The 13,598-nt window shown below is 45.1% G+C and overlaps 1 protein-coding gene across 1 annotated transcript in view; it reads left to right on the top strand.

Annotated features, from left to right (window-relative positions):
• The window catches only part of LOC144938673 (uncharacterized), a 55,790-nt gene that overhangs the window by 40,853 nt on the left and 1,339 nt on the right, over window positions 1-13,598 (top strand). The window contains exons 23-26 of the mRNA XM_078866637.1: window positions 10,776-10,829; window positions 11,215-11,286; window positions 12,546-12,581; window positions 13,442-13,533. Coding sequence (XP_078722763.1) covers window positions 10,776-10,829; window positions 11,215-11,286; window positions 12,546-12,581; window positions 13,442-13,533 — 254 coding nt within the window. The remainder of the gene's footprint in view (window positions 1-10,775; window positions 10,830-11,214; window positions 11,287-12,545; window positions 12,582-13,441; window positions 13,534-13,598) is intronic.

Genomic DNA, 13,598 nt, shown 5'->3' with positions numbered 1-13,598 from the left:
AAATGGGGCACTTTGTTTGTCGGCAAAACATCAGCCACCGTTGTGTGCGTCGTTGCAAATCGATTTTTCTTGGTCTCCGTGCGCACTCGAGGATTAATTTCGTCCAATTCAGTTAGCTCTTTGTGCTCACGCCGAATTAAAATAGACACCACGAGAGTCGAAGCCGGTCCGTAACCGTTAAAGGTCCTTGACGGAAATCCCACCAGAAAGTTCCCCCCCACCCACCCATCCTTCCATTCCCAGCTCCCTTTCGAGCACAGGTTCAGAGAGAAACTGCAAGTCATCGAAAAAATATCCGTTCTACAGCGGAGCCCTCGAGGTGAAATAGTTTCGCTGCGTGTGAGAGCCTTCTGTTTTCCAGGGAAGCAAATAAAAACGGACGATTGGAAGAACGCAAAAAATCATCCCTCGGTTAAGTCGGGCCTTTTCCCTAACGTTTCACATGCTGGTTACCTTGACACAAAAGGCCGGTAACGTAACCTCCCCTCTTCCCCTCGAAAAGGCAGCTGACCCAGAAAATAGATCCAGGGTTTTTTGAACCCATTGCCTAAATAAGTATTTAATTTCTTCACAAGCTCAGCAGGCTCGACCCCCCCACTGCTGCCTCTCCCTAGAGGTCACCTCCCCCAGGGGAGGAATTGATTAGAGAGAAATACTCGGTCAAGGTAACCTTTTAAATGCTATGCACCCCACGCCCTCCCCCTCCTTGTACAAGTGGGTTTCCTCCTGGCACTGCTTTACTCCAACATTCCATTCATTAGGCATATAACAATTTACCTGCTCAGAGTTGCGATGAATTGTCACGATCTGAAGTCGTGATTTTAACTTTGTCCATTTCCCCCCCCCCCACCCCATCTCATTTTGCATCGACTTAACACGTGGGATTTCACGGCCGATATCGCGATACAATTTTTAAATATTTTTGGGAAGCGCCGAGTGAAACGTCGCGTACCTAAATGCTACATTTGGTTGTGAGAAATTGCTCTTTAGGCTCACCGTTGAGCTGAACCAATAATCATTGTCGCGTTAAATGCTCGCACACGGGGGACAGTTTGGCCGCAGCGTTTTGTTTCGTCGCTCCCGCCTTTAGCCAAAAAATTTACATTGGCCTCTCATTTGCACGTATCATCCATAACATATGAATAATGAAATCACATAGACACAGAATTCGATGCAGGAATCGCGAGTAAGCATCAATTTCAATCGATTAACCGATGCATCGTTATATGACGAATCAAAAGTACACGCTAAGGTATTGGGCACACATCCAGAGCCGGAGTCTCCTAAGAAATGTGACTCGGAGGAGGCTTTCCTGGATAAAATCAAAGATATATTTTCTTTTACAAACACACAGACTTGTAACACGCACAGTCTTTGTTCACTCTCTGAGAGAGAGAGAATGAGTCAGAGCCACAGACAGCCCCAGGTGAGTTGGAAGGCGGCCAAAATTGGCCGCCAACAAATTGCCCGACCTCCGTGGCCCTATCCCGGGATGTTTGGGCCAGCTCCACGAATGAGTGTTTATACGCTCGTCAAATAAGTGCGCAAACATCACCGGTTAACGGTGGCAGAGTGGTAACGCTCGTGTCTCACATCAAGCATGGCTCAACTCAGGCACCTTTTCTGTGGAGTTTGTGTGTTTCTCCCCCTGTTCATAGCGGGTTTCGTCCCATAGCAAAGACTGGCATTGGCTAAAATATCTCAGTGTTGATTTTTTTTTCCAATTACTCAATTGGGATCACACATCGCCGCCCCATACAGCGAAAAACTTGGCAGGACCCTCCTGAAAAATTATGTTGAACGAGGCTTTCCTGGGCAAACAAGCATAATAAAAATACACAATTAATAATAACGCTACATCAGAAGAAAACAACCCAGTCTCCCTCAACCCCGTCTGCCCTGCACCGGTGTCATCTCCGTAGCCATTCTCATTTTATTTTCCTTGCCTCAGGAGCCCAAGTCAGTCTCACGTCACGGTGGTGAGATGTTAACTACCTTTCCTGGGACACATAAGGTCGTGGGTTCGATCCTGACCCTGGTACCTGTATATTTGGAGTTTGCATCTCTCTTCCCGTGACCGCATTAATTTTTTTCTCCGGGTCCTCCGGTTTTTCCCTCCTCATTTCGAAACGCGCATTTGGAGTTATTTGACTGCTGTAAATTTCCACGCGATAATATGGCATTTCGTAGAGCCATTATTTGTGGCCAGGTCGCTTTTGAAAAAAAGAGCTCTATATCTCAGTGGACCTTACCTGGCAAAAATAAATAGTTTTATACTTCGAGTTAAAGCTTTCGTGACTGCAGGGATTCATCTTCTTGGTTCTTTCGGTAAAGTCGCGTAGAAGGAAGATAATAAAATAATAAAAATAAAACATAATAAAATAATTTTCACGACGTTTCGGCCACAACGCAAGCAGCCGTCTTCAGGTGGAGAACAGGCCTTCTCGACAGACCTGTTCTCCACCTGAAGACGGCTGCTTGCGTTGTGGCCGAAACGTCGTGAGAATTATTTTATTATGTTTTATTTTTATTATTTTATTATTTTATTATCCTCCTTCTACGTGACTTTACCGAAAGAACCAAGAAGTTTTATACTTTGTAGTTTTCATATTCTTTGCCTCAGGTGCCCAGTCAGTCTCACGGCTCATTTTAAAATCCACCCCCCCCCCACGCCTTGCAGCCTTCCACTGAGAGAAACAACGCAGGAAGTATTCATAACAAACCCTGCCATTGTAGTCACCCTCTGGGCTGTGTAGAGGCGCGCAGCCTGTGGACTGATTTTTTGTATTAGTGGGGTTTTTTTGTTTGTTCATTGGCTCTTTCTAGTTTGTAATTCAAGCCTTTGCTGCCGAGCCACCGAGTTACACAGCCTCACTCTCAAAGCGCTTCTCAGCTTGGCTCTGACCCCCGACCCGAATGAAACGATCACCCTCCACACTACGCGCGGTGCAGCGCGCTTGTCCACTGCTGGATGAAAGGCTTCCCTGCGCCGTTATCCATCCCTCACGATCCCAAGGTGCAACAATCCGGCACCTGCACACAGAGGGCCCTCCGTTGTCCTTTATAAGAAGAATACAAATGTATCATACAATTGTGCCGTTTATTTATGCAGGAAAGCCTCACCGAATCCCCAGGATCACTTTGAGGAGGGTCCTGCCCTTGGATGTCTGGCGAGTTCTCTACGGAGTGGTCTCCGTGTGGCAGGCAAAGGGAAAATCCGGAGAAAAGCAACGTGTTTTTTTTTCTCACCATTAAATCAATCTACTGTATTTGATTGATATTAGTTTTTTACACATAATACGCTTAATTATAACTAATATTCCGAACGTATTGATATCGCATTTAGTCGTATACAGGAATCAAACTCATGCTGCCAGATTCATAGTGCAGTGCACTAACCACCGTGCCACCCTTACATTATTTAAGTTCATTATTATTATTATTTTTATTATTATTTCAAACTGCAATGAGTTGCCAGACAGTATTCGCTCACTCTCATAGAGAGTGAAATACAGTAGATTGTGGTTCCTCACAGCCATGCAATGAGCCGGCACCAACAATCGGCCAATCAATGATTGTTTAAGTGGCCAATTAATGTGTGTTATGATTGTTATAGTGTGAGGCATTAGTCCATGGAGGAAGTTGCCAAGGCAAAAAGTAAGAATTTGAACCGCACCGCAAACGTGGCAGATAACATGAGACTTTCCTCTCTGTCGGTGGACGCATGGCCTTTCTTTGAGAAATCACTACGGAACACAAACCAAAGGGGTGTGAAGTGGTGGCGCAGTCATTCATCGAGATGCGCTACAAACCCCGCGTCTTCAGTTCAATTCCTGGCCACGGCTATAACATCAGTGGTGACTGATATCTGAACAGGATCCTGGACCCTCCGTCACTTCACCAGGCTACAATGACCAACATGATGAAGTATGGTCAATGAATCCCTATATTCATAATCAACGTTTTTGGGTTTAGATCGCGTTATTTATAAACCCTCCACCACCCGACACGGCCAATCAGTAAAAAAGTGTCACTTTTGTGTGTAAAGTGGTGGAGGGTTACGACACATTTATAAATAACGCGATCTAAACCCAAAAACGTTGATTATGAATAATATTGGTCGCGAAAGCCTACGTGTCAAACTGAATCCCTATATGGCTGTGTATGGTGTGAAGAAGCCACCATCCAGCAATGGATTCGCAAAGTGCAAACAAATTTATGTTTTGACTCAACTAAATGAAATCGAAATTAAGCTGTGTAGCTGTTGGTAAGAATTTCACAGCCAGCCGGCCATAGGTGGCCTCTCCAAGTAGGGAAAAAAAACGCAATACAACTTTGTGGTTAATAGGAAAAATGTGCGTGTGTTTTTGTGGTCTTAAACACTTGGCCACACAGTCGCAGAGAAGGGCAACAGCTTTTTTTTTTGCGTGAATTCACAATTTTTTCTTGAAGTCATTTACAGTGGAATTCCTTTTCCCACTGGTTGCGGGACTGTTGGGTTTGAGAAAATGAGCCTCGCTGTGCATGCGGTCTCATTAAAATTGGAAAGTTGGCAGGCGATTTAAGTTCGTTTTTTGTTTGGCACATTGGCTACTGCCACCGAAACACGCAAACTCGACCGGTCGCTTTTGTAATAATGTTTAAGCGCCGTTTCAACCGATTCCGTCGCTGACACATGGAAAATATGGAGCGATGCAAGAGGGAGAGAGAGAGGGAGAGAGAAATGTTTTTTCAAAAAATGTAAACGGCGCAACGGTTCACGTGGCTTTATTATGGAGTGACGACAGGCTTACTGTCCCAACTGGTTAGACGGAGTCGATCCCCCGCCCCCCCCGCCCCCCCCCCCGCTGTACGTTTCACCAAATTCTTAAACTCAGAACCACAGGGCAGCACAGCCGCCACGAACCATCCGCCCGTCACAACCCGCGGAAGGGCCTGCCTGACTGACGGCTGATTTGGACTGGAAGCCAGCGTGGAATGAAAGCGGGCGCAGTCCGATACGATCTCGGAGTCACCCCCTGCTGCCCGATGGCTCAGGTGCCGGTTCCAATTCGCTGCGTTTAGGATTGAGAGCTGCGGGGGGAGCCACGGGGTCAACGGCATCGTGTTTAGGCGGCAGACGCTGGGGGCAGGGCAGCGGGGAAAGGGAAGGAGTAGGAGGGGGGGGAGCTGCGTGCAAATTTGGGTAGACGCACAAATGTTACGTTGCTGAATTTACCTTTCTCCTCCCGTTTCCCGGCTCTCCCACCGTGAATCGTTGGCCTCGCGGAGTCCCCACTTTCGAAGCCTCCCTGCAACGTACCGACCTCCCCCCCCCCCCCCGTGGCAGAAAAAACTAGCAGCGGTAGCGCGGAAGAGTCAAGCTGGGTAACAGGATGCGAGGCGAGGCGGAGCCGTGAATTTGATAGAGAGCTTTCGATTTAAAGCTTTCGTGACTGCAGGGATTCATCTTCTTGGTTCTTTCGGTAAAGTCACATAGAAGGGAAATAATAAAATAATAAAAATACAACATGATACATTTTTTTTATTATGTTTATCAATAAAAATGAAACATAATAAAAATGTTATTATGTTTTATTATAATTTTTATTATTATTTTATTATTTCCCTTCTACGTGACTTTACCGAAAGAACCAAGAAGTTGATGGAGAGCTTTAAGGCCGCTTCCTCGGGGGTGCTGCGGTCACGTGCACCACGTGCTCGTTCGCACGACGCCGACCGATCTCGGGGAGGAGGCGCAGTAGACCTGGGCCAGTGCTTCAGTGGGGGCATTCACGTGAAGCGAGATTGCATAGCGGTGGCGTGAGAGCAGAGGGAAAGTACGACGTTGTTTTATTTCGATTTAAAGCTTTCGTGACTGCAGGGATTCATCTTCTTGGTTCTTTCGGTAAAGTCACGTGACTTTACCGAAAGAACCAAGAAGATACGACGTTGTTATAAAAGAACGCGCACGCTCCGTAGTCTATAGCCTGGCTGCTAAGTGATAATTGGCTGTAATATCATGCAGCGTATTCGTTACCACTGGACATTGTAATCAGTGGCTGGATAAGAATTTATCTGGGAGTATTTTTTTGTCTCTTTCCCATGTTTGTTCCAATTGTGCTGTTGGGTGTCGTGTTCAATCGGAGCTCTTGCAGAGCAGTGAATCACCCCATCGTTCGACAGTGACCCGCAGAAACAGATTAAATAGAAACTATACTTCTGAAATCCTTTCGTGACCATTTTAATCCGCAAACACTCAGAGGCACTTTCCCACAAGGCCTGCTGCAGCGGAGAAATGTTTATCGCACGACAGCAAAACCGATACTTACTTTACTTCTCAAAGTGGGAAACATCAATATGAAGTGGAAAAGCTAATTTTATTTAGAAACCATTGGTGACTGGGATGAGACCACCAACTCACTTCACGTGACAAACCAATCTTCATTTGAAGCTTTCGTGACTGCAGGAATCCATACTCTTTAGTTCTTTCGGTAAAGTCACGTAGATATAAAATTAACAGATCACGACGTTTCGATCGCAACACAAGCAATCGTCATCAGGTGAGACAAACACAGCAGGAGAACTGCTAAGGCGATCGAAACGTCGAGATCTATTAATTTTATATCTACGTGACTTTACCGAAAGAACCAAAGAGTATTGACAAACCAACATAATCTTGGGCGGCTGAAACCTTGGATTCGAACCCACGATCTCAGCGGTGCTAGGTGAGAGCTGCTACCTCTGGGCCAATTTAAATTGGGGAAACTTTTGTTTTTGGGGGGTACATTTTTCGAGGTCTTCCAAAGCCCCCCCCCCCTAAAAAAAATAACCGTAGTGGAATCACCTGTCTGGATTTGACTCTGCTGCTACTGCAATTCCTCCTGCACCAGTCCTGAATCTACACTTAGAAGCCCAGCAACTGCAGTGAATCGTGGTTAGTTGTCAGCATGTGGCAAAAAGTAAAAAATAATATGTATTCGATCAAAATGAAATTCTCTTCACCCCACCCCCTCACGCTGACCAGGGTGGTGAAGTATGACCAAACAACATGGCCGACACGACTTGGGAAAGCCCTAATTCAGTAGTGGACCGACAAAGGGCCATGAATTATTATTGTTATCCAATTATAAAAAAAAAAAGTATTTTTTCTAAATATAAAATGACTTACAGTTGACCCATAATGCATTATGCAACAGGTATGACTTGTTCAAGTGGAATAAAGTTTACTTTATTTTCAGCCTCTCATATGAAACACGTGTTTGAGTTTCCACAACGGTCTTAGACCGCCATAAAATGCCATCGTTTTTACGAAACCAGCCGTCATAATTGAAAAAAGAAATGCACACACAATAGAACCCTTTTAAAGCTACATACTCCAGACATCCAGTCCCCTTATTAACGGCGTCTGTATCTCAACACGCTTTGAAATTGGTCGCCAGGCGAACACAGGCTTGCGCGATGATTGCTCAACCTCAACTCTTTTTTTTGTACTTTTCTTTCGACGGCGTCTGTCACTGTGGCTCGAGGGAAGCAGTTACCGCCTTGACCCCCCACCCACCCACCCCCGCCCTCCCCCACACCGCCCCAACGACAGCAAATCTCGTGGCAAAATACACAAACACGTACCCTCAGGGGTGTCCGCACGGTGGAGCAGGAACCGCACTCAAGGGTGTTTCAGAGTCACATTTGCTTAAAAGGAAAAGTTTGTTTCTAAACAATAAAATAAAAATCCTCAGCTACAGTAAAGGGGCAAAGTAAAGGTGCAGTTAATTGCTCGTTGCCACCCACTGGAGGGGCTCTAAAAGGCCAAGAGTGTATTTAGCCTACTCTTCTATGCGGGCTAGACATTTCGAAATACGTGGGGAATACCCACACTTTACCCCACCGCACCTGAAATGCCACTGTGGAGTCCCCATTTATGCGGGCGAGGGCTCAGAGGCAGGAGGGATTAAAGAACTCGCCCATCCAATCACATAAACACTCATTAATTGTCTGCAAACATCTTAATATATAGAGGTTCACAGAGCTTGAGCAATTGTTGGCGCTGGTTTACCACCTGGCTGCTGCCATTCCCGCTCGCCTGTGGTTCTTCATCGCGCCTCCGAGTGGTTCTCTCTCTTCAAGAGTGAGCGGCTACTGTGCGGTAGCGTGTTACAAGTTGACATGAGTATTGTTAATGGTTGCATAGATTAGAATCACTATCTGCCATTCGATGGAACGACACGGACCCCCATTGGGGGGCTCGTGGGTGTCGTCGCGCAGGTGCTCGATGTGTTCTCTGGTGCCATCTCTTGGTTGAATGGATTACTTTCAAACCTCGGTCTGCCTTCTGTCACGTTTATTTGCTGGTATTTTTCTTATTATTTTTAAACCGTGGAAATCGTCTTAGAATAACAGCCCAGCTTTTAATGACAGTCCTAGTTAAAAGGTGTGAATGTAGGGGTGGCCTCAACGGCTTTGGTGGCTTCAACAACGGCGCTGGTGACCTCAACAACGGCGTTGGTGACCTCAACGACGTTGGCCGAGCTGGCAACTTGATCTTCACGAATTGGCAACCTCGGTCAACATTTCCCAACTGTGGAACTGCCCTAGCGTGGTTAAGCAGAGGCATCAGGAGGAGGGGGCTTTAATGGGTCATGTCGTTGCCTGATACCAAAGCCACCAAATGTTATCCGTATGGGCCAAACCGTCATGTGGTCCAAAGTAAACTTAATTTAATACAACAACAAAAACTCACATTTGTCACGAAATAATTCGTTTAATTTAATTCAGGATGGAAAGAGGCCCACCTATTGATTGTTTTCAAAAGATCGAGGATGACACTGGATCACATGCGATGAAGTTTAAATGAAATCAGTTCCACAGATTTTTAGCATCATTACTTTTTTCACGTGGCTTGTCAAAATTTCGATTCAATTTACGATTCCTTCTTTGCAAAAAGGAAAAAAAAATCTTGATGACACGCTTAACGCAACGACCGCGTGCAGATCTCGCCGATTGCATTGTTTACGCTTTAAGTAACGAGAGACAAACATCTAACAGCGGCCCTCTTGATCAGGCACAATCTCCCTCCAGTGCCAATAACCCCCCACTCATGGACTCAACGGCATAAAAGACAGAGGCAGAATTTTCAATATAATGAGGCCGAAAAAAAGGTACTATCTGGGTTGAAGCCATAACCACGCTTAATAAAAAGCACGCAAGAGAGAAAGAAAATCCCTTTAAGATGCGCCGCAGATGATGTCTGGCGTGTGGAATGTGCGCCGACGTTAGAGGCTCGTGGTGGTGCACGCGCGCACGCACACACAAGCGCGCGTCCGTTAGCGCCACTCTGAGGAAGTGCATGTGCGAGGACTTCAATACGACCCAGATTTTTATTTATTTTAAACTCACGAGTGCACTGCGTCAGCAGTGGTATGCGAGCGCAATCAAAAGAAATTCACCACTCCGAAATTACTGATTGCCCTACGTCCCTCTAATCTTGTCAGACCTTGGAAGCTAAGTAGGCTAATAGGGTTTTTCCCCTTTTTTTTCTGGCAACAAAACTGATACCTTTTGCAAGGAATCATGCTTACATTAACCAGAATACTTGCAGTCAAATGCAAACAAAAAACAATACTCTCACAATTTATGCATTGTCCTTGAAACTGATTGGTCCACACCAGAGACAGCTTTCTTTAGAGCCTAGTCTCATATGGTGTTCGACCAGATGACGCCAAAAGGCGCACAAAAAGGGGAAAACCCCTATTAGTATATTTTGGTACTGGCAAAGGAGGTCCCATGATGAAACTAAGTAGGCTAGTTCTGTACAACATCTGCACTATCGCAAGGGCGTCCATGAACGAGAGACTAGCACCTCATTCGGCCCTTCCTGCTGAAATAAATACAATCTATCTAGCGCCTGGTAAGTACTTGCGCGAAAGGCAGCCAGGGCTTTGCCACGTGTTGTAGGCACTGTGCTACGAGAGGGCCAGGAGATGATTTATTCCGCCTCATGACGATTGCTTGCGATGCGATCGAAACGTCGTGATCTATTGTTTTTTCTACCTACGTGACTTTGCCGAAAGAACCAAAGAGTAGAGATGAGTATTATTGAAAAGTATGCACGTTTACCCAGGAAAAGCCTCGCCGAGTCTCGTGACTCGTTTTCAGGAGGGTCTTGACAAGATTTCGAAGTCGGGGTCGATTACTGCTCTGTAAAATCCAATCGAGTCATTTAATGGCATTATTAAGCGTGAATCCTCGTATCCAGGAACAGATTTGGCGAAACATCCCAATGCAGGACCCTTCTGAAAGGTTTTCCGACTCAGTGAGGCTTTGTACGAGTAATTAATTGCCTTTTTATGTGTGTATATATATTGTATGTGTGTATATATAGTTACTGAGTTTACTGTATATATACACACAGTAAATTCAGTAACTACTCATGAAAAACTATTTTTACATAAAAAACTAATTCGTAAAGTTTCTTAAAATATCTTAGAAATGAAAGTGCGATCCAAAACTCTTAAGTCAAGTCAGTCTCTCTGGCCCCGTCTCTGCTTTGCAGGAAGGCCATTTCCCAAACCATCAGCCTATTCGGCAGCATTAAATGTGTGGCGACTGTTCAAATATGTTTAGAGGGCTTCGGTTGCCGAACGCTCGTCATGTGGAATTGTGGGCTGCACAGCCGTTCATCTCCGCACGCGCCCACACGCGCAGCCCCTGCCACCCACCGATACCTCCCCCCCGCCTCGTTTGCTTTGCCTGATCCTTGTATGTGATCCCACACCCCCCCCCCCCTCCCCCTGCAGGGAGATGCTGGCGAACAAGGCCCTTCGGGACCCTTAGGTCTCCCCGGCCCGGCTGTGAGTGATCTTTCCCTGCACCTTCGCTTTTGACGTTAAAAACACTAACATATTACTTCTTGCATTTATCGCTGGTTAAAAGAAAAAACTAGAAAAACCCCAGAGATTTTTACCACTGAAAGCGGACCACGTGACTGAATTGCATCTGCCAAAATTTGCGTGTTTTTGTCAAACTGTTTGGCATGGATTGACTTTAAACTTGACTTTTGATGCTGTGCAGAAACGGGTGAAGTTCGCAAGGTCAAACTTTTTTTTTTACTCTGTAACTTTTTTGTTTTGTTTTTAATTCCCAGCCCCATTTTCCCTCCTCCCTCCCTCCCTTCCCCTTTCACCCACCACCCACCTCTCATTTTAGTTGTTTTCATTTTTTCTGATGTTTGTGTAGGGCCCCAAAGGTGATTCTGGCCTGCAAGGGCTGCCGGGGCCCCCTGGCCTTCCTGGGGCCAAAGGAGAGAAGGTAGGGGACGCCAATAAATGGACGAAACTCCATGCAGCAGGACCAGTCATACAGGAAATACAGCCGGAGTTGTGAACAGCAGACAGGCATGGAGAGGAGTCTCAGACGAGCCGAATTGACGTTAGATATTTTAACATAGAGCGGGGTTAGAAACTGACTTGTTTACATTTGTGTAATGAGCCGCGCGATATTGTGGGTGCTACTAAACTGATGAAGGTGCACATGAACATTTTTAAAAGACGAGTAAAATAAATACTTAGATCAAAGTGAAAGTCATGAAGAACTCTTACTTCACGTGGGTTTTTGCATCAAGATTACTGGCAGAGTTTAAAGTTGACGAGGGTTTGATGAGGAGTAAGGATTGAGTCTCAATGGATGAAAGCAATGCGGTCCTTGCAACCACAAAAGAAGCTCGTGAAGTTATTTGAACGAGATCTTAGGGGGTTCAAGAGGGCTTCTCTGTTGTTCTGTCCTAAAGCCACCAGTCAGTAAAAAAAGTGGAAATTCACTCCTCAGCGTGTGAAGGCAAGAGGTTGATGGCTCACAATGACAACTTCTCCCGGTCATCCGATGTGGAATAATATTGTGTTTGCCACGAATAATGTCATGCAGTTCTTACAGGATTTAAACGACAGAGTTGTCTTCAGTCAAGCGTCACGCTATTTTAATCATCGCAGAGCCACGGGTAAATCGATCAAGGAAATGGCTGTAGGCGCTACAGCAAACAATGCGAGAATGAGAGCAGCAACATACGAGGTCGACGATTGTAAATGAATAAATGGTGGCCCTTATGGAGAGCAGACCTGTCAACTCATACGGTTTACCGGTATTCTTGAATAGAGAAATTGAGTTTTAAGGTCCAGGCGTTTCAATACGGGCAAACATATTTTTGTCTATTTGTTTGTGTTTCTCCCTTGTGTTGGTACTTTGTACGATGAACTTTGAGATTCATAAAGACACGGGTGACCAATAAGGTCTGAATTGGTCTGTAATAAGGTAGGGCACTGATAAGGGGTTAACTGGTATGGGAGATGGATGGAATGGTAACTCATGATAGAGATACAATATTAAATTCAGTGAAGGAACGTTATGCAAATCTCTATAATTCAAAATGGATAGAGCCCAGGAATGAGACCTTCTCTCAGATGACGATGGTGACGATGAGGGCCACTTAAACAGGTGCTCCCATCCTGCACGGCAAAATGTGGTGCTGGAATCCAGCATGAGGAATAAGCACTCCCTCTCTGTCTCTGCACCAGGGATCTACCGGTGAGGCTGGAGCCAAAGGAGTCCAGGTGAGAGGATGCGATGGACGGCACTTCTGTGTGCATCACTTTCACCGAGTTTTAGGGACGAGTTTCAAGTAAAAAATAAAATAATTGGATTTCAGATTTGTATTTTATTTCGTATTTGCGTTTGCATGTATTTTTTTAAATGAGTTGCATTGTTTTTTGCACTATTTACGCACTATATTTAATATTTGTAGTCTTAAAAAGTATTGAAACATATATATTTCTTACCTAAAATGACATCGGTAAAGCAATACTTTTAGTGTAAACACTTCATATTGTAATTATTTAGGAAAACATGATGTCACGTATCATCAAAATTATGTCACGTGACGGCACTTTTTACAAAGCACGAAAGCGGCCATAAGTCACAGCAATAACTGTGACGTCACACTTTCAGATCTTGGCCCAATTTGAGTATTTTTCTGTTTAATCTGAAAATCGGGAACTCTTCCCAACTGGGTTTACATTAAGAAGTAAGAAAAATACAGCCAATGAACTTCTTGTGTTTACAAAAAATACCCGTTTTATAACGCAATATATAACGTCATTGTAGAGTGAATGGGAGTGTACGCCCACTACTGTGTAGAGCAGACAAAAGTCACTTGAAGGATTTTGTGGGGCAAAGGCCCATTAAAAAGTCTGACGTATGGGTCCCACTGCTGCTTTACGAGATTTATGATTGGATCCTTCATCTCGTGGCAATGCCAAAAGCACAATTGGAATTTGGGGGTGAGAGGTGATATATTACATGGGTATGTTGCGTTATTGTTAAATTAGACAGCCATTGTAAAATGTCATATTTTAAAGCTTTAACAATGAATGGAAAAGCATGCAAATGACTGCTCTGCTTTCTATTTTCTCAGGGCAACCCAGGATTGGAGGGCATTCAGGGAGAGAAAGGAGGACAGGTAGGTGATGCCACCTTCTTCGACACATTGGTTGGTAATGTTAACGAGTAAGTCCCACCTAGCATGGCACAAGCGCCGTGGTGACGTCACTTAGTGGCGAATGACGTCCGTT

This window comes from Lampetra fluviatilis, chromosome 2 (genome assembly GCF_964198595.1).
Source record: "Lampetra fluviatilis chromosome 2, kcLamFluv1.1, whole genome shotgun sequence".
NCBI classification, from domain to species: Eukaryota; Metazoa; Chordata; class Hyperoartia; order Petromyzontiformes; family Petromyzontidae; genus Lampetra; species Lampetra fluviatilis.
Note: the sequence above shows the minus strand (reverse complement) of the source record. Positions and strands in the feature narration are given on the sequence as shown.